Here is a 22,148-nt window from a genome sequence, read left to right as displayed (position 1 = left end):
AGAGAGGCAGGCAGAGAGAGAGAGGAGGAAGCAGGCTCCCTGCTGAGCAGAGAGCCCGATGCGGGACTCGATCCCAGGACCCTGAGATCATGACCTGAGCCGAAGGCAGAGGCTTTAACCCACTGAGCCACCCAGATGCCCCGAGAAAATAATCTTTTAAATTGAGATACAGTTTCCTCTCTTTTCCCCCCTGTGGCATGCTTTAGCTTTGGTCCTTTTTTTTTCCTTTCATTTTTTAACTTAAATTCAATGAATTAACATATAATATACTATTAGCTTCAGAGGTAGGAGTCAGCGATGCATCATCGTATATAATACTCAGGACTCTTTACAATACATGCCCCTCCTTACTGTCCGCCACCAAGTTACCTCAGCCCCCAACACACTCCCTCCAGCAACCCTCATTTTGTCTCCCATGATTAAGAGTCCCTTATGGTGTATCTCTCTCTCTGGTTTCATCTTGTTTCATTTTTTTCCCCTCCCTTCTCCCATGATCCTGTTTTGTTTCCACATACGAGATCATGACAGTTGTCTTTCTCCGATTGATTATTTCACTTAACATAATACCCTCTAGTTTCATCCATGTTGTTGCAAATGCCAAGATTTCATTCTTTTGGTGGCTGCATAGTATTCCATTGTACATATATACCACATCTATTCATATGTCAGTGGACATCTGGGCTTTTTCTATAGTTCGGCTATTGTGGACACTGCTGCTGTAAACATTGGGGTGAGGTGCCCCTTCTTTAGGGTAAATACCCAGTAGTGCGATTCCTGGGTCGCAGAGTAGCTCTATTTTCAACTTTTTGAGGAACACAGTTTCCTCTTCAAGTCTCAGAAACGGGAGCAATTACTTCCCAGACCAAAAGGAGAAAGATGTTACTCCAGAGGCTGGAGGTCACAAGGAGGAAAACCCAGACATCTCACCCGCCAACAGAGTATCCTAGCGGCCAAAACTCTCAGGAAGGGTTGTTGCGTGTTTAGGACACCAGCGTTCCCTGCACTAAATTCGCTGCTCTTCTGTTTCATCAACAAGGTATGCAGCTGCCAGACCTGAGTTATGGGGAAAGCTACCTCCTCCCCCATGAAAGCAAAATGCTTTACCCTACCGATTCTTACACTTTCAGAAACTGAACCCTGCATTATTTAGCCTGTTCTTTTGTTTGCTTTGCAAACATAATAATCCTACATTAAACAGGTATGGGAATGATAATGAACAGTACACTCTTCATTAAAAATTAAATCATATGCACTTACAGGTGACTGCTCCAAATTCTCGAACAAGTAGCGCTGAGTCCGCCTCACAACGGACACGTCTGATCCCAAGAAGGGAATGGAGTAGCTGTTCAGTTCTCTGCAGTAAGAAATCGGCCACCTGCAAGACAGACCCGCAGACCCAAGAATATGCTGCCTTTTCTTCACTTACAGTGAACTCTGTAAATTTCTGAATAAAAAATGTAGCTTTTCTTGAGGCAGTAATGACAACAAAGATGGCAGATCTGCTCTCAATTACAATTTATCTACGTGTCCTGTGCTCCCCACACCTACACCAAACAAATGAGTGGGACAGAGCAGAGTTCCTCACAGCAGGGGCTTGCAACCCCATCAATCTCCCCAGACAGTACGCTCATTTCAACAGCCAAACCCTAGTATGAGTTTAGAGTTCTCACATAAAAGTGCTATTAATAGACAATCTAGGGCGCCTGGGTGGCTCAAACATTAAGCATCTGCCTTCAGCTCAGGTCATGATCCCAGGGTCCTGGGATCGAGTCCCGCATTGGGGCTCTCCGCTCTACAAGAAGCCTGCTTCTGCCTCTCCCACTCTCCCTGCTTGTGTTCCCTCTCTCACTGTGTGTCAAATAAATAAAATCTTTAAAAAAATAGATAATCTACATTAGATCATGACACTTATTAAAATGGTGGTTTTACAGCACAAAATTAACTGATGTTTGATTTTGATAATGATAGTAAAAAGGCATAAAATTCGGGCGCCTGGGTGGCTCAGTGGGTTAAGCCGCTGCCTTCGGCTCAGGTCATGATCTCAGGGTCCTGGGATTGAGTCCCGCATCGGGCTCTCTGCTCAGCAGGGAGCCTGCTTCCCTCTCTCTCTCTCTCTGCCTGCCTCTCTGCCTACTTGTGATCTCTCTCTGTCAAATAAATAAATGAGATCTTTAAAAAAAAAAAAAGGCATAAAATTCATTTTCTCCCAGAATGCAAATATATTATCATATATGAAGTACTTAAGCTTAGAATAATGTATTAATCATACTATATTTAGCTAGGAAGACAATCCTGTATTCACTACAAAACAGTCTCAGGCTTTTCTAAGTGGCAGACTTTATTAATAACCACACCAACAGCAATTTACTTAGACCTGATATGCTAAAGAATGGATTTTGGGGTGCCTGAGTGGCTTAGTGGGTTGGGCATCTGCCTTCGGCTCAGGTCAGGATCTCAGGGTCCTGGGATCAAGTCCCAAGTCAGGCTCCTTGCTCAGTGGGGGGTCCGCTCCTCCCTCTCTCTTCTGCCCGCCCCTCCCCCGCTCCCTGCCTCCCCCCTCTCACTGCCCCTCCCCCTGCTCATGCTTTTTCATTCTCTCTCAAATAAATAAATAAAATCTTAAAATAAAAAAAGAATAGATTTTAAGTTAATATACCTTCTTTTCAATTTTGAACCAACAATTGGGACAGGTTTCAGATTTGACTCATTTCGCAGTTTTTTCAAATTACTCTGATCTGCAAAACCATAAACTGCAGACTTCCAGGTACCATCGTGAATGCACAACCCCTAATAAAAATTCAGAAAGTAAAGAAACATGTCTTAAGGGATAATGACAAAACATAAAACCAAGAAATTTACAAGTGTTTACAGAGAACAGAATTCCGCCTCTCTCTGAGCAAGGCAAAAATCCCTTTGTTAATCTCGAGATCAATCTCAGGCAGGACTCCCTGGCTTGATCATACTCGATATTTACACCCATGTGTGGTCCCTCTTCTTCCTTCCTACCATCACTTATGCTCCTTGTAAATGCCACTGAGTTTTTTACCTATGCATTTCCACTCAACTAACTGACCATACTCCTTCAAAATTACCCTAATTCCTCTCCCTATGCTGATTCCTCGAAGTTTCAAGACATGTTCCTGAGCACATTTACGCACACGGACACAATGTACAGACCAATCCCGACCCGGCACAGTCGAGGTCCCACTGCCCCCAATGCACCTTACTCCAGACTCAAGTTATATAAATGCATCCCACATAAGTCTTGTTAAAATATATATTTTTTTAGTTTTAAGGCTCATTAATATTTATATTTTAATTTCTTCCCCCACTTCTTCAGTTTCTTTCTGGAACTGTAGGCGGCAGAGAACCCTTGCTTGATCTTGCCCAGACTCATTCGTTCAGTATTTCTCATCCTCAGTGTTTTCCATCCTTCCAGCGTAATTACACCCTCTCCACGAACCTCACCTCCAACGCCCATTAGACGTGAGGGGCAGAAAGGAGAGCACAGGCGAGGATATAGCCTCGGACTTGAGGTCTTAGTGCTGACTCTTCTTTACCTCCTAACTTTCGGATGGGCCTTTTAATTCTCTGTTACATAAGTATTTAAACTTCATTTATAATTCTGATTGTACATAACCTTTCAGGTAGTTTACCTTGTTTGAATGAACAAAGTTATTTAGAAATATTCAAAACCAATTCTGTCACAAGATTTTTGAGAGAGGAGCATCAGTAAAACTGATGTGAAGACATTGTTGCTTGTTAATAAGGAGAATAAGAGAAACAATAAACCATCAGAAGATGCAGGTGTTCATATCAGAGCTTTGATGACAGTGAAAGGCAGAGAGACACCAAACTTAATTCCCACTTTGATACGGATTCGTATCTTCTGTTGTGTTAAAACAAACAGAGCTAGAACTCTGAGGGGTTTCTATGTGAAACTACTCTCAATCTGGACCCAGTCAATGTGACCTGTTTGCAAACATTAAGATTCCCAGGGGCACCCCGCTAGCTCTGTCGGTGAAGCACATGACTCTTGATCTTGGGTACACAAATTACTTAAAAGTAAAATCTTTAAATAAAAATTAAAAAATAAAAAATTTCCAAATACCAGGAGAAAACAGCTTTTTGGAAACCTAAGAATATCTTCTTATACAAATAAGCTATCAAAAAGGCACAAATCAGTCCATTTTTAAAAACTGTTTACCTTATTGAAAAACATAAAGTACACAAAACAAAGAGGCAATTTAATGAAATTGTGAAACAAATATCCCTGTAGACAAGGCCCAACTTCTGTCCTGCTTTCATAGTAATAAAGACAAATACTTGCTTTTCCTTAGAGTTTTACCACCTAAGTATTCATTCCTTGTGAATTTTGCTTGTTTCTAAACTTTACAGAAATGGAAGCCCACAGCCTATATTCCTCTGAGTTTGGCCTTTTATGCTCAAGACTGTGATATTAAGATTCATCATGTGTTAGAAATTGCTCCTACTTTGGAAATCAAAAACTACATGGAAACATATGAAAATGAAAACACGATAGTCCAAAACCTTTGGGATGGAGCAAAAGCAGTTCTAAGAGGGAAGTTCATAGCAATACAGGCCCACCTCAAGAAGCAAGAAAAAACTCAAATACACAACTTAGCCTTACTCCTGAAGGAGCTAGGAAAAGAACAACAAGACCCCAAACCAGCAAAAGGAAGGAAATAATAAAAATTAGAGCAGATACAAATGATACAGAAACTAAAAAGCAACAGAAGTGATCAATGAAACCAGGAGCGGTTTCTTTGAAAAGACAGCAAAATTGATAAATCTCTAGCCAGAACCATAAGGAGAGAGAGAAAGGACTCAAATAAAATCACAGAAGAAAGGAGATAAATAATAACCAACACCACAGAAACACAAACAATTGTAGAGAACATTAGGAAAATTTGGGGACGCCTGGGTGGCTGTCAGTTAAGCATCTACCTTCAGCTCAGGTCCTGATCCCAGAGTCCTGGGACTGAATCCCACGTCGGGATCCTTGGCTCAGTGGGAAGCCTGCTGCTCCCCTTGCCAGGAAACTGCAAATCAAGGGGCATGTGAGTGGCTCAGTCAGTTAAGCAACTGCCTTTGGCACTGGTCTTGAAGTCCCAGGATCGAGTCCTGCTCCGGACTCCCTGCTCAGCAGGGAGTCTACTTCTCCCCCTGACCCTCCCCACTCTCGTGCTCTCTCTCATCCTCTCTCTCTCAAATAAATAAAATCTTGGAAAAAAAAAAAAAAAAGGAAAATGCAAATTAAAACTACAATGAAAAATCACTTCACACCTGGTAGAAAGGCCAAAATCAACAACACAAGAAACAAGTGTTGGTGAGGGTGTAGAGAAAGGTGTGGAGAAACCCCTGCACTGTTGGTGGGAATGCAAGCTGGTGCAGCCACTTGAAAAAACAGCATGGAGGTTCCTCAAAAAGTTAAAAATAGAGCTACCCTATGATCCAGCAATCACACTACTAGGTATTTATCCAAAGAATATACAAACACTAATTCAAAGGGACACATGGACCCCGACGTTTATTGTAGCATTATCTACAATAGTCAAATTATGAAAGCAGCCCAAGGGTCCAATGACAGATGAATGGATAAAGAACACACACACACACACATACTGGAGTACTACTCAGCCATAAAAAAGAATGAAATCTTGCCATCTGCAATGACATGGATTGAGCTAAAGAGTCAGAGAAAGACAAATACCATATGGTTTCACTCACAGGTGGAATTTAAGAAAGAAAACAAACAAGCAAAGGAAAATAAAAGAGACAAACCAAGAAACAGACTCTTGAATTCCTATATTGTATTGAATCACCACACTGTACCCCTGAAACTGATATAACGCTGTATGTTCACTATACTGGCATTAAAATAAAAAACTTTAAAAAAGAAAGAACTGCTCTATTGCTGGCCTTTCCATTTTCTAAATGGTATCTTCTCATAATCAGACATTATCAATTTTAAATGTACACAAATTTATCACTTTTTCTATCTAATGCCTTCTCTGTCTTTTTTAAGAAACCATTCCCTATACAGCCTGGTGACTATAGTTAATCCTGTATTCCCTATGTGAAAGTTGCTAAGAGAAATCGTAAAAGTTTTCACCATAAGGGGCACCTGAATGGCTCAGATGGTTAAGCATCAGACTCTTGGTTTCAGCTCAGGTCTTGATCTTAGGGTCATAAGTTCAAGCCCCATGTTGGGCTCCAGGCTGCACATGGAGCCTACTTAAAAAAAAAAAATTTCATCACGAGAAAAATAAATTTGCAAGTGTGTATGGAAATGCATGTTAACTTATTGTGATAACTGTATTTGCAATATACTGCAGTATATATAAATACCAAATCAGTATGTTGTATACCTGAAACTAATGTTATATCAATTATATTTCATTAAAAAATAATAAAATATATGGGGGGGGAGAAGCCATTCCCAACCCTGAGGCCATGAAATGCACATCGTCTTCTAGAAGCTTCACTGTGTTGCCTCTCACACTGTAATCCACCTAAACTTGATTTTTTGTACACAGTGCAAAGTACGAATTTAATTTCATTTCTCTCCATCTGGATACCCAGTTGGCCCAGCATCACCTCCTGAAAAGCTCCTTTCCCATAAATCAAGTGCTCACACACGTGAACTGCTCTGAGCTCTTTACTCTGTTCCAGGCCTACTGATGTCCCACTGCCAATGTAATGCACTGATTTAATAATGAGTCTTGACACCCAAGAGCACCTTTCTACCTTTTTCTCCTTCAAGAATGTCTTGGTTATTATCAGCCCTCTGCATTTCCATATATATTTTAGAATTAGCTGGCCAAACTGCACACCAAAACAAAATCCTGTTTCAGATTTTGATTGGAATTACATGGGATTATAAATCAATCTGAGGAAAACTGACATTATAACAAAACTGAGTCTCCCGATTCATGAATATGGTGGATCCTTCCATTTCCTTGTCTTCCTTAAGGTCTCCAAACATGTGTTATAGCTTTCTTCACAGAAATATTGCACATTTTTCTATTGCTATCCTTAGGTACTTAATTTTTTCTATGCTATTAAAAATGGTCACTTTTTTTAAAAAATTCATTTTCTAACTACAGCTTGTATATAGAAATGCAACTAATTTTTACATTAATTCTGTGTCCAGCAACAATAAAGACTAGGATGGAAATAAATGAAACAGAGAATAGTAAAATAGAGAAACTCAATGAAGACCAAATTTCTCTCTTTGAAGAAATCAACCAAATTGACAAACTTTTAGACTGACAAAAAGAGTGAAAGAGAAAAAGTTAGAGAAAGCACTCAAGTTACTAAAACCAGGAATGAAAGAAGGAACATCACTACCAACCTTACAGAAGCAGAAAGGAGTATTAGGGAATACTCCGGACAACTGAACACCACCAAATGAGACAACCTAGATGAAATGGACAAACTCCAAGAAAGACACTATTACAAATTGAACTGTGTCTCCCCAAATTCATAGGCTGAAGTCCTAACCGCTAATACCTTAAAATGCAACCTTATTTGAAAACAGGATTTTTGTAGACATAATTAATTAAGGGGAGGTCAAACTAGAGTGGGTAGGCCCCGTCCTTAACAGACCTGTGAGATGCAGACACAGCATCCCCACAGAGAGGACGCCATGTGAAGGTGGAGCAGAGATCAGAGCGCAGCATCTACACACCCCAAATGCCCAAGAGCCAGCAAACCACAAGAAGCCAGGAGAGAAATACTGAGCAGATTCTCCTTCAAAGCCTCCAAAGGAACCAACTCTACCAAAACCCTGATCTCCAACTTCTAACCTCCAGAACCATGAGAATAATAAATTTCTGTTTTTTAAGCAACCCAGTTCTCGGCAGTTCGTTACAGCAGACCTAGAAAACTAATGCCAATGCAAACCAGCAAAACTAACTTAAGAGGAAATAGAAAATCCTAGTAAACCTGTAAGTAAAGAAATTGAATTAATAATCAAAAAACTTCCCACAAGCCCAGGCCCAGATGATACCAAACATTTTAAGAATTAATACCACTTCTTTGCAAACTTTTCCTAAAAGGTCAGTACCAATTACCCTGATACCAAAACCAGACCAAAAAAAAAAAAAAATCACGAGAACTACAAACTAATATTCCTTATGAATATAGATGCAGAGATCATCAACAAAATGCTAGTAAACTAAATCCAGCAATATATAAAAAGGATTATATCCTATGACCAAGTGGGATTCACCCCAGCAATGTAAGATTGGTTCAACATACGAAAATCAATTTTAAGCAATACAATGGAAGACGGGAAGAAAAAACAAAAACCACATGATCATCTCAACAGATACAGAAAAAGCATTTGATAAAATATAACACCCTTCACATTAAAAACACTCAATAAACTACTAGAAGGAAATTTCCTCAACCTGATGAAGAGCCTGTATAAAAACCCACAGCTAGACAAAGACATCGTTCTCGCCACTTCTACTCCCCACTTACCGGAGGGCTAGCCAAGGAAATCAGGTAAGGAAAAGAATTTTTCTAGCAATCTATGAAACTCATTTACTCATTCTAAAAATACTGCCTATAGATTTCTTTGGAATTTCCTACATTTACAATTATATCATCTGCTGAAAATAGTTTTGTTTCTTCTTTTAAAAAATAATATTTTTATTTATTTATTTATTTGAGAGACAGAGATAGCAAGAGAGAGCATGAATGGGTAGGGGAAGGGGAAGCAGGCTCCCCACTGAGCAGGGAGCCCGACTCAGGGCTTGATTCCAGGACCCTGAGATCATGACCTGAGTCAAAGGCAGATGCTTAACCGAATGAACCACCCAGGTGCCCCTTGTTTTCTCATTTCCAACCTATATACAGTTTCGTTCGTTCTTCCTGCACTACTGCTCTGGCTACAATCTGGCGGAAGCAATGGGCACCCAGGTCTTACTCCTGCGCTCAGAGCAAAAGTTTTCAATGTTAAATACAGATTTAACTTTATTACAGCTTTTTAAAAAAAGATAATCTTCCCTTCTACTCCCGGCTTGCTGTAAGTTTTTAATCATGAATAGAAAGTACATTTTACCACACTTTTTCTCTGCTTATCGAGATGATCATAAGACTGCCCTCCTTTAACCTGTTAGTGAGGCAGATTATAGTGATTATGTAATACGACACGTCCTATTCCTCTCTAAAACTAACTTGGTCAAAATATATTATTCTTATGTATTACTGCTTTTAATTTGCAAATATTTTACTTCGAATTTTTACATCTGTGTTCCTAGAACATGAAACTGGACTGGACTTTTGCATCCCGGAATTGTTCTTGTAGGGTTTTAGAATTACAGTTCAGTTAGCCTTGTTCACTCAAGTCAGCTGACAAAGACACTTACTGAGCTCCTACTATGTGACCAGCTTCTGGTCACATAGTAGGAGCACCAGTTCTGGGTGCTTGGCGAACTAAAAAGACAAACATCCTTTTTTTGTAGTGCTCACATTCCAGAGAGGGTTACAAACTCAATAAAAAATACAATACACAGGCTTTAGAAGGTGCAAAGTACTACAAGAAAAAAGAAAAAGAGTAGATATGATGAAGTGAAAATGATGGAATCAAGTCTGCAATTTTAAATGGGACTTCGTCAGGAAAGTGACATCAGAGGAAAGACTTGAAGGAGAGGGGGTCAGTCATGCAAACATCTCTGACAAGTATTTGCAGGAGAAGGAGAGAGCCAGGACAAAAGTGGAGGGCGGAAGTGTGCTGGCATGTTCGAGGGGGCACACGGGTCAGCGTAAATGAGGAAGAATGCCCAGGTGTGGGAGAGGAGGCTAGAGAGGGGACAAGGGCCACGTCACTTGGATTCTTGCACACGACCGGAAGGACATGGTCCGAGTGAGGTCGGAACAGGATCATCCCGGGCACATGTTGAGCACGACTCTACAAGAACAGATGGTAGCAAGAATAAGGCGTGGGGGAAAGAGAAATGATGAAGAGTGATCAGATTCTCACGTTTCGCAAAGGCAGAATCAACAGGATTTCCTGACTGACAGGATCTGAGGATTTGTCCTCAGAGGACAGAGAGCAACGACCCCGCCGTCCGACCATGGAAGGACACGCCACTACCAACTGAAACGGATACAAATGACCCAAGGTTGGAGCGCATTTGGAAACAAGAAACAGGAGGTCAGTTACGGACAAGGCACAGTCTGAGAGAGCTATCAGGTGTTCAAGGGCAGATGTTAATTAGGTGATTAGATGTTTTAAGTCTGGAGTTTAGAAAAAAGGTCTGGGTTAATGACATAAATTTAAAATACATTTCATCATATGCAAATATAGAGATTTTCATGTTATCTCTTCATTGATTTCTAGTATAACTGTACTGAGGTCTACAACACACTCTAGGACAGGGCTTGGCAAACCGTCTCTGAAAGGTCCAATCTGTAGGCCACAGATGGTCTCTACGACCTATTCTTTGTATTTCTATTGCAGCCCTTTAAAAATGTAAACAATCATCCTTAGCTTGTGGACATATAAAAAAGGCCATGGGCTGGGGCAGCCGGGTGGCTCAGTTGGTTAAGCATCCAGCTCTTGGTTTCCACTCAGCGTGTGATCGCAGGATCTCAGGGTCATGAGATGGAGTCCCATGCCGGGCTCCACGCTCAGCACAGAGTCTGCTTGAGACTCTCTTTCCTTCTCCCTCTGCCCCTCCCCCTCACACCTGCCACAGGCAAGTGGCTGACCTGTTCTAGAGCCCCAACAGCCACTGTATAAGCCTCCACGCAGCACACACGGAACATTTCCATCACGGCGGGAAGATCGACTGGACAGACAGGACAATTCTACACTATAATTTCAATCCTCTGAAATTCAAGCATGTGGTCTATGGTACAATTTTGTGTGTAAAATAAAAAACCTCCAGGGGAAAAGAAAGACAAGGAGAGACAGGACAGCTCAATTTTACATCCCTGTAAAACTCAGGCTGTGGGTTTTGCTTTAGGGGGAATGAGAGCGGGAGCTGCACTCCTACGGAGGCTTCAGCTGTCTTGTCCTGAGTCAAGCCCCAACTTTAAATTTAAATAATATTAATAAAAATAATACTTAATAACATTTACTGGGCAATTTGCTAACTGCCAACCTCTGTTCTGATTTAGAGTCACTGACTCAGCGACCACATGAAGCAGATGCTATTATCATCTCCTTTTACAGATGAAGGAAGGGGGGCCCGTGAGGACAGTGTGGTACTTGCCCAGGCTCCCGTCACCCATAAGTGGCAGAGCCAGAACTCAAGCCCAGGCAGTCCAGCTGCCAAATCTAGCTCGCCTCCCTGTGAACCACCAGGAGCTCATCGACCCTCTAGTGAAGGGAAGACACCTTCATGACACCAGCTCTCCTTCCAACTGCATCTCCTGCTGTTCTTTCAAAAGCAGCCTCTTTTCTACTCTACCAATTTTCTCACGATCTCCCTGATGTGACCTCTGGGTTCTGTCATCCTGCAGCAGCTCCCCGCAGTCCTCTAACTCATCTTCTGCTTATAAAACTCTCTCTCCTATCTGGAACGTGTTCCATGCTGGAGAGATGGAACTGTCTCTGTGGTGCCCCCTCCCAGAGGCCTGCGACCCAGGCCGAGGCAATCTGACTACGCCATTACACCAGGTCATACTGATGGGCTCAAAAAAGCCCAAAGGCCCCATACTTGACTGATCTTTCCTACCATGTGATACATCAACTCTGCTAGCTGTTCCCAGGAAATGAGGAACTTTAAGGACAATGTATCCCTGGGAACGCCAGCACCTTCCCTGCCACGCTGAGAGCCACACAGAAGAACCCAGAGGAAAGGAACGCGACATCAGTAAATCCCACACTATCCCCTGCAGAATCAGTCAGTTCCTCTTTGTGTTGCTGGTTTAAACTGGGTAGAGCTGGGTTTCTAGCCATGCTCCCCGGATTCATGCACGTATCCCACTCTTGCTTCTGAACCTTGCTCAGGGGACTGCTTCTGACTTTCCAGATGCTATTTCCTTCTCGAAGCTGAACTCAGCAAGGCCTCCAGGAGGCCTTCCCCAGTTACTCGGGCTCGGGCCCACTATCACTTCCCTTTACTCGGACTCTCCAGTGGGCACTCCCTGTCACCACGGATTTTAGCATGCGTGACACAGCTTTGTGTCTATTAACCTGATCCCACAATGTGGACAACTAGAACCATGAGTCTCACCCGCACACGGTCATACCATCCCGCAGCTGTGTCCCGACGCCACCGCTCCCTCTCCCTTAGCCCAGCTCCATGGCTCCCGCCTCCCACACTCCTCCCGGCAGCTCTCACCTCTGGCCTCCCAGCGGGGTTTACTCTCCATCCTCAGAATCCTACAGTATTTCACCTGATCTCTCTAATGTCTCTCTCTCCTGTCAAGCCACATTATTCTCCCCTTCAGGACAGGCCTGTATCTTCTCTGTTTCTGGGTCACACCACCTTGTACTGCTATATGTACCTGCACCACCACAGAGGGCTTGCTGAACGAATGGATTTTGAACCTCAAGCGCAGACCTAGACCTGGCTCAAACTGCTGGCGACAAAAGGCCTATCGTAAACATGGGCCTCCGGGAATACGGCCACCTCGGGTCTCACGTTTCCCAACAGGCTAGATGGTCAGTGATGACATCACCATCTCTTTCTGGCCATGATGGCCTTGGCCCATGAGGCGCACAACACGTGTATACAGACTTGGACTGAACTGGTTGACAACAGTTATTATACAACAATGAGAGATATTTTGGTGCTGGGATCATGGGACCTCATTCTAATACACTGAACCGTGCAGCTGTTTGTAACAAAATTCTATTTTAAGTCTAGGTAATTCCCAGCAAGCCACCATCTTTACTTTTTAAAATCAAACATAGTGACTCTCATACCCTAAAAATTACAAATATGTATGAAATTTAACTCATCGAAATCTTTTTAGGAGGCATGTATCATTTCCAAAATGTTTTTGTTAACTTTTAAAAACACCTGAGAAACAGAAAAACCAACCTCAGGTCCGGAATGTAGAGTCAGGAAACTTTCCACAGCAGTCAGAGTGCCTACAAGAGCAGCAGAACGGTAGAGTCAAATCAAATAAAATCCACACAACTAAGACATGCAGAATGCATTATTCCTATTTTTTAAAGACTTTATTTACTTATTTGAGAGAGCACAAGCAAGGTGAAGGGCAGAGAGAGAAGCAGACTCCCCACTGAGCAGGGAGCCCAACGAGGGGTTCGATCCCAGGACCCTGGGATCATGACCTGAGCCAAAGGGAGACGCTTAACTGACTGAACCGCCCAGGCGTCCCAAAATATAGCAATTTCTTAAGACTGGTCTTCCTAGTTTTAATTCCAAAGAAAACAAAATCATGGGGACTTGGAAAGCTGACCCTGAAAAAGAGAATGAACAGCCTGGTCATCAACAATGATGAGAACCACAGTCATCTAAGTGTTGCCTGGTGACCGTCGATAAACACCTAGATCATGAAGCGTAATCCCCCGAGATGATTCTGACTTAACTGACTTTAAACTTTAGAGACTTAAGTTGATAAATGGGGACCTACCAGATCCATGATTTTAAGATTAAGTGTTTTAAAGACGTTCAGTTGGGGGGCACCCAGGAGGCTCAGTCAGTTAAGTGACCCATCTCGGTTTCAGTTTAGGTCAGATCAAGCCTGGGATCAAGTCCCATGTCAGGCTCCACACGGAGCATGGGAGTCTGATTGGGACTTTCTCTCCCTCTATCCCTCCCACCACCCAACACTCACTCACGCTCTCTCTAAAATAAATAAATAACTTTTAAAAAAATGAGATGCTCGTCTTCTTTTTATTTGGAATGGTTCTAGCATTTCATCACTGAGTATGATATTGGCTATTGCCCTCTGACATTAATTATGTTAATATTCTATTCCTACAAACCTGCAATCAGTAAATGGCATGAATTGTCAAATCATTTACTGAGATGGCCCTCTAGTTTTTCACCTTCAATATTCTGATGTGATGATGACATAACTTCCTAATAAGCCTTGGTTTTGATATATTATTCTTTTAAAATGCCACTGAAGATTTATTAAAAATTTGGCATTTTTTTGACTACTAATTTCACAAAGCAAGACTGATCTGTAGCTTTCTTTCTTCTTTGGGTGCTATCTATCTGGGACTTTGGTTTGAGTTATGCTAACTTTTTACTATAAACTAGAACACTTTCCATCTTTTTAAGCTCTTAGGATAGTTTATATGACACTGGAGTTACCTGTTTCATGTCATTTTCTAAATGGACCCTTTTAAAATATGCAAGGCATTACTAATTTCCATTGTTTTACCACAATATTGATATTTTTCCATTTTTTTTAAAGATAAAGGGTTTTTAGTTCTAAACTGGTATTATTCACATCAAAAAGCTCTCAAGAAGAGCATACTAAGGTGCCTCGGTGGCTCAGTCAGTTAAGCATCTGCCTTTGGCTCAGGTCATGATCGCTGTGATCCCAGGGTCCTGGGATGGAGCCCCGCATTGGGCTCCCGGCTCAGCAGGAGCCTGCCTCTTCCTCTCCATTTGCCTCTCCCCAGCTCATGCTCTCTCTCATTCTCTCTTGCTCTCTTGCTCTTAAATAAAACTTTTTTAAAAAATTAAACTTTTAATTATAGTAGTTACATCAATTATATTTTTAAATGTGTTAATTCCTAAACCAACCAAGTTTGGATTATAACGGCTGTCAGAAAATCTTTTTCCAGAAATTTTGCAGCTTTAACCATAACTAAGTTGAGACAACGGACAATTCCTCACTTTGGAATACACACGGTACTAACTGCATCTTAAAAAATCATGTCAAAATTAAGCAAGTGGGTTTTTTTTTATTTTTAATTTTTTTAAATATTTTATTTATTTGACAGAGAGACAGAGGGAGAGAGAGCGCTTACATGCAGGGGGAACGCGAGAGGGAGAAGCAGGCTCCCCACTGATCAGGGAGCCCAATGCAGGCTCCAATCCCAGGACCCCAGCACCATGACCCGAGCCGAAGGCAGACGCCCAGCCAACTGAGCCACCCAGGTGCCCCTTAAATGTTTTTTATTATTTTCTTTCTTTCTTTTTTTTTTTTTTAAGAGAAGGTGAGAGGGGGTCGGAGGAGCGAGAATCCCAAGCAGGCGCCACATCCAGCGCAGAGCCTGACACAGGGCTTGATTCCACAACCCCAAGATCACCACCTGGCCAAAGTCAAGAGCTGGATGCTTAAACGACTGAGCCACCCAGATGCCCCAAACAAATCATGCGTTTGAACATTACCCATTTATAGTTATATCTCTCTTCCCAACTAGATTTTAGTTCATCACAGTTATAAACATGAAAATTTTCTATTATTAAGTTCAATTACTGCTTAGTGATTGATAATTACCGTTCATCTTATTTCTGGTATATATTACCCCCAGATCTGCTGGAATGGAGTCAAAGCCACTGCTTCCAATGATATAAGATCCTTTTTCTGCAGCTTTCTCATGATACTTCCAGTACATTAATTCCAAAAACTAAAAAATTCAGGACAAAAATCTGAATCAGAGCTATACAGAAACATGTACATCAGCATTAAATGACAGACCTTAAAAGACAAAGCAATTACATTGTGAAAATGCTAACCAATGTGGCTTTGTAGTGAAATATTAACTGTGGAAATGTTTTTCACTTTTTCAGCAAATATTTACTGCACATCTATCACGTGGCAACTAGTGGGGGGTAAGGGCTGATCTGACTTAATGACACTATGAACTTTTTCAGAATGAGTTCTAAATGCAAAAGTAATATTATGAAAAACTAAATTAATATGCAAAAACCCCACAAAGACAGCAAGAACACATCTCTAAATTGTATCACACAGAGGGGCATCATTACAGACATGGGTCGGCACACACATGGTTGGGGTGAACAATGTGGAGGAGAAGAAGAGATGGAAGAGAGAATAATGTCTGTTCAAATCCTCTGCCTGTTTTTACAAATTACTTTTAGAACAGTTCTAGAGTCACAGAAAATCTACAGAGTGGAGAGTTCCCATGTACCCCGACCCAGTTTCTCCTATTGTTAGAGTTTTCTGTTAACATTTGCTACAATTAACAAACCAACACTGATAACATTATCACTAAAGACCATACTTTACCCAGATTTCCCTAGTTTTCACCTAATGTCCTTTCTCTCCCCCAGGATCCCACATCACATTTATCTGCCGTGTGTCCCAAGGCTCCTATTGGCTGTGACAGTCTCCTCGGGCTCTCAGGACCCTGACAGTTTTGAGGACTCTGGATCAGGTATTTTGTAGCATGCCCCCGTTGGAATTCTTCTCGTGACCAGTGTGGGCTTATTGCTTTTGGGGGGCAGGGGGGAGACCGCAGAGGTAAGGTGCATTTTGTGACATTCCATCAAGGGTATGTACCGTCACTGGGACTTACCAGTGTGGACGGTGGCCCTGAACACTCGGCTGAGGTAGCGATTGTCAGGTTTCACCACCACCAAGTTCTTCTCTTGCTCCCTCCTCTCTGTACTGTTCTCTAGGGGAGGGACTGACTCTGTGTGGCGCCCCCTGAGGAAAAGGTGGTGAGTCACGCTCCCCGCCTCGAGGGTGGAGTAGTTACACAAGCAATTTGGGATTCTTCCACAGAACGTGTCTCTACTCATCCCTTTGCCCATTTTTAATTAGGTGATTTGATTTGTATTACTGCCTTGTAAGAGTCCTTCATTCAGTCTGGATCTTATTAAGGCTTTGAGATCACTTTTACTGCAGTTTATAGGACACTTTAGGAAGGTTTCCTCATTTTCTTTGCTGTGGGATTTTTTTTTTTTTTTTTTTTAAATAAGACAGGAATTGGTTTCTGTCTCACTCAGGTTTCCTACCTCTTCTTGACTCGATTTTGGTAATTCACACTTTCCTAGTCTTTTCCAGTACGTTACTAGATCGGCACATTGGTGAGGACAGTGGCAGAGACCGCAGGAACAGATGAGGTGACAGTTCTCGAGAAGCCGGGGTGGCCTGGTGCTTGCGGACCTACTTCCTGCACGCAGGCGAACCCCAGCTGAGTCCTGCTTCTACCGAGGGGAGGGAGGACTCAGCAGCACGACTTAACCCCCCGCAGCTTCAGTTTACTCATCCACAAAACAGGCCAGACGACACCGACTTTACAGGAACACGGAACATTCAGATGACACAAAATGCTGGATTAGCAGAGTGTCAGGCGTGCGGTAAGCACTCGAGTGTGAGTGTCTACAATGTTTATATTTGGAGGATTTTACACTTCCTTTTCTGTAACGCTGTAAAGGTGTCTGATTACAAGAAGGGAATTCATTATGAAAACGTTACAAAAGTGAGATTCTAAGAATTTACACACGGCGCACCGTTTTAATTAAGCCCTCTCACAGCACGCGGAAGCTACAGAAAGCAGCACATCCTACACACAATTTTTTGCATTCCCTGCAAAAAATGAGGTGGTAAGGCAGGAAAAAAATTCAAGAGAATGGAAGACCTGACCATCGCACTCTCCTTCAAGCCATCAGTGGAACCGCGCGTCTCAGCACGAGGGAGGGGGTCCCCGACTTCTAAAACAGGTCTATGGGGCGGCACTAAATAGTCCCCCCTCTCACAGACAGCTCCTTCTTTCTTCTTCATTTTACATACCTGAGGCTCTCCACAGATGTCAATACAGCTCGTTCCATTTTCGATACATGCTTTTACTACAGGTTCTCCGTAAAATCGATACTGGAGGGAATAAAGAAAACCAACCGTTTACTCTCACTTAGCAAGCCTGACGAGTGACTGACAGAGTGAGTGATTTGAAAGAGAGAGAGAAAGAGAGAGAGAATGTGTGCACATAACAGGGCAGGGTCAGAGGGAGAGAGACAATCTCAAGCAGAGTCTGGGCTGAGCACAGAGTCCAGCCTGGGACCTGATCCCACAACCCTGAGATCATGACCTGAGCCTAAATCCAGAGTCGGACACAGAACTAACAGAGCCACCCAGGCGCGCCTTCCTTAGCAAGCTTTAATGAATGAAATGCCATTGAGTTTTGCAAGTAGAGTCTTAGTTATTAAGAATCAAATATTCATAAAGGAGCCGAAAAATCACGTAACTGCACCAGACCACTTCTCACAGGGTGAATGAAGGCACGTTGGAATTAGAGGAACGTGTGCTCACCTCTAATTGAAAACCAAACAGGAAGTTTTACAGACCAAGTGATTCATTCGAGTTGAATTCTGATGAACAAGGATTTGCCAGCAAAAAGAAAAATCCAGATAAAGAGAAAAGTATATGTGAAGGTGTGAGAAAAGGTAAGGGTAGCTGAAGCTCAGAGTAGCTGATAGGGACGTGATGAGAGACGGGCCTGGAAGGAACACTGGGGCCAGGTCAGGACTACTAGGCTCTCCTGAAGAATCCTAAGTAGGACAGTGGTATAAGGTGTACAGAAAACACACCTCACTCTGCCTGACCCACTAGAAAACAACACCATGGCTGCTAAGAAATGACAAAGGGCGGAAGGAAGGAAGGGGACGGATACACCAAGGGTAAGACTGTTAAAGAGACAGAAGTGACTGGGCTTGCTGATCAGACAGACAAGGAGGCCAGTGGCGGCGGGGGAGGGGGGTAGGTTACTGGTCCTATTAGTCAAAATACAGACCAACAGGAAAAGGAGAAAGTTCATTTGTTGCCATGATTGGCCTGGCTCTCCACAAAACTCCCAAGTGAGAAACCTAGAACCTGGTTTTTACTCCACCTGCCCTGGAAGTCACCAAGTTTTACGAATTAGTTCCCTGAAAATCTCAAATCAGTTCCCTCCCCTCTACACATCCAAATCTGAGTTCAAACACTTACCACCTCTGACGCAAGTTACCGTACACAGTAACCAGCTTCTCCGCAGCCAAGGTAGTCCCATGGCCAAAGAACACCAGATCATCATTCTAAAGTAAGAATCTGATGTTATCTTTGTTTCGTTGCGTACACACACGAACACACACACGTGTGCACAGATATATATACATCTCTTAAAATCCTTTGCTAGCTCCACAGTGCCTATAGCTACTATAGGAGAAAGTCCAACCTTCTTAGCATGTCACGAAAAGCATCAGGTCACAGCACAACCCCTTTATCCACATATTCCAACAGCTCTCCACTGCCGCTCATCTCCGAATTGTGCTATTTCCTTGCCCTCCATTCCCTGGAGGCCCCTCCCCTGTTCGTGGCTGCCAGGCTAGCTCCTGGCCCCTCTAGTGTCAGCCTTCTGGCCTTGGCTTAACTTCCCACGGCTCAGAGAGTGAGCCACAGCCTGCTGGCTACTGGGTTTACCTACAAGTACTGGCAAGCGGCAGTAAAGCATTACTGAGCTTTCTGAAATAATAACAGCTCCTTCTGGAAACAGAATGCGCTTCCCTCTCCGCCACAATGCCTCCCCGCCAATCCCCACATCGTATTCTGTCTCAACTGGCCCACCTTGCTCTCTTCTCCGGGCAATCTGAGGTTGAGACTTCAACACTAACATCTCTATATTAATTTTTTTTGTTGTTTTTCTCTACTTTATAACCTTGTGCTTTTATGAAATAAATAAACAAATGGTAACAATCCTTGATCTCAGAAGAGATTTCTCCCCAGCGAAGCCAATCAGCTTATAGGTCAAAACTGCAATCCTGTTCTCAGCATTCCATGTCCTAACGTAGCTGTCTCCCAGCCACGTAGGCAGGCTTGCCTCAAGGGGCCCACAGACCCATTCCCTCAGTTATGGAAATAAAATCAGTATGCTTATTCACGCTTTTTTTTTTTTAAAGGAAACACAAAGGAAAAAATGAAGCCTCATTAACAGTTAATACATGAATTGACTTGGGCATGTTCCCTGGGCCACTTGACGTGGTCCCGTGTTGAATGGAAACTATACAAGGGGCTCTGAGGGCAGCCTGGGAGGGTCCCTCATGCACAGGGGCCCACAGTGATGCCCTCATTCATTCATTTTCGGTATATTTCAACTGAATGCCTGTTTACACATGCCTAAGTAGTTTTACAGATATCCTGTTCACAAAATAGACAAAGAGGTAAAAACAAACAAACAAAAACCTGCGAAGAAACTGGTAATGACCCCAAACTCACAAAGTGAAAATGCCAATCCCAGGAGAGCCCAGGAAGGAGCAGATTTAGGGCAAAAACCTAGGGACTCAGATGCCCATGAATCATCCAAGTGGAAACACCAAGAAGGCAGCCGGACCTCCCCATCTGGTTTCCGGAGCAGTCCTCACTGGAAGCTAACGTGGGCCATCAGCATACAGATGGCATCCGAAACCTTTCGACCACAACCCACGCTGAGAAATCCACTTCATGTGGCAGTCAATATGTACAAATATACCAAACTGAAACACAAGTTTCATAAACCAGCACTTAGCCATATTACATGTAATTCACTCTATTTTCTATTCTAAGCTACCTGATCATTTTTTTTTTTAATGCTGGAGTCTCAACTTACTACACTACGCTGTTCAAAAATGCTGGCCCAAAATGGACAAGTAGGAAGCACCAAAGACCTCTCTTCAAAACAAAACAAAACACACCACACAAATGAAAACCAACCAACCTTCTGGGCTTCTGTCTGGGATGATGACAAGTTCTGGAGATAAGATGGTGCGGGTTACACAACACTGCCAATGGACCAAATGCCACTGGTTTGTACACTGAGAAATGGCTAAAATGGTCATTTTGGTTGTGTGTGTGTTATTACAATACTTATAATATATTATTTTTTAAAAGTCTGGCTCAGAGAGTGCAAACAGAGAAGTCTGTAAGGCTCGAGAGCTGAGCCTCTGGTACTTACAGGAAGATGAGACTATCCGACAGAAGGGAGGGGGACGGAGCTGGTGGAAAACCAGGGAAGAAACAGACCGCAGGAGCCACACACAGGAGGACGTGACCGAAGGGAGAAAAATGCCGAGAGCCTGGCTCCAGGTGAGTGTGGGCAGCTGGTGAGGCTTCGCAGACCAGGCTCCCTGGAGCAGGGAGGTTTGCAGAGGTCGGGCAAGAGTGGCTTAGGATGGAGTGGGAGCGAAAAGTGGACACAGAAGGAGAAAGAACGTGTTCAAGGAATTCAGCTGCAAAGGGGGCACAGAAACAGTCCAGAAGGGCAGACGTGATAAAAATGTCAACATGGGGTCTTCAAATCCCCCAAACAGGGAAGGCAGAGTCAGGGTTATGCAGGTACGCAGGTGAAGAAATTCTCTTTCAACAGCTTCGACTGTCATAGCAAAAAAAAAAAAAAAAAAAAGAAATAAAATAATCAGATCACCAAGGGAAGAGGGACAGGAGGCGAAAAACATGAAGACAAAGAGGACACAAGCTGTTGCTTCAAAGAGCAGGAGAGAGAACAGTCCAGGCAGGTGGGGTTAGGGTGGCTGGAGCTGCTCAGGCCCCACAGGAGGTTTGTCACCACATACTTAAAGACGGACCGTCAGCAGGGGGACACACTTTCTCCAGACACACAGAGCTGCGGGGTTACTGGCTGACAGAGGATGCAAGTTCAGGTAAGGTAGACGGGACTGGAATAACTGGAAAAAGTTTTGGTGATTCAAAGGGGCACCTGCACCCCAATGTTCATAGCAGCAATGTCCACAAGAGCCAAACTGTAGAAAGAGCTTAGATGTCCACCGACAGTTGGAGGGATAAAGAAGATGCGGTATATATATATAATGGAATACTATGCAGCCAGCAAAAGAAATGAAATCTTGCCATTTGCAATGACCTGGATGGAGGTAGAGTGTGTTATGTCAAGCAAAAGAAAAATACCCTATGATTTCACTCACATGTGGAATTTAAGAAACAAAACAGATGAACACAGGGGAAGGGAAGGAAAAATAAGATGAAAATTGAAAGGGAGGCAAACCCATAAGAGACAGTGAGTTCTAGGGAACAAACAGGTTGCTGGAGGGGAGGTGGGTGGGGGGAAGGGGTAACTGGGTGTGAGGAGCAGTGGGTGTTATATGCAACATTCTACCTCGGAAACTAATTTTTAAAATAAATAATAAATAGAACACACACACACACACACTAAGGAGCAGTGGGTGTTATATGCAACATTCTACCTCAGAAACTAATTTTTAAAATAAATAATAAATAGAACACAC

At 42.9% G+C, this 22,148-nt stretch overlaps 1 protein-coding gene across 1 annotated transcript in view; it reads right to left on the bottom strand.

The window, feature by feature from the left end:
* Positions 1–22,148, bottom strand: part of SCCPDH (saccharopine dehydrogenase (putative)) — a 32,454-nt gene that overhangs the window by 6,745 nt on the left and 3,561 nt on the right. Inside the window, exons 3-7 of the mRNA XM_004756811.3 lie at positions 17,677–17,757; positions 15,415–15,544; positions 13,032–13,081; positions 2,657–2,787; positions 1,258–1,375 (exon numbers count right to left, since the gene is read on the bottom strand). Coding sequence (XP_004756868.1) covers positions 1,258–1,375; positions 2,657–2,787; positions 13,032–13,081; positions 15,415–15,544; positions 17,677–17,757 — 510 coding nt within the window. The remainder of the gene's footprint in view (positions 1–1,257; positions 1,376–2,656; positions 2,788–13,031; positions 13,082–15,414; positions 15,545–17,676; positions 17,758–22,148) is intronic.

Source organism: Mustela putorius, unplaced genomic scaffold, assembly GCF_011764305.1.
Source record: "Mustela putorius furo isolate JIRA1106 unplaced genomic scaffold, ASM1176430v1.1 tig00000785_pilon_pilon_pilon, whole genome shotgun sequence".
Classification (NCBI taxonomy): domain Eukaryota; kingdom Metazoa; phylum Chordata; class Mammalia; order Carnivora; family Mustelidae; genus Mustela; species Mustela putorius.
Note: the sequence above shows the minus strand (reverse complement) of the source record. Positions and strands in the feature narration are given on the sequence as shown.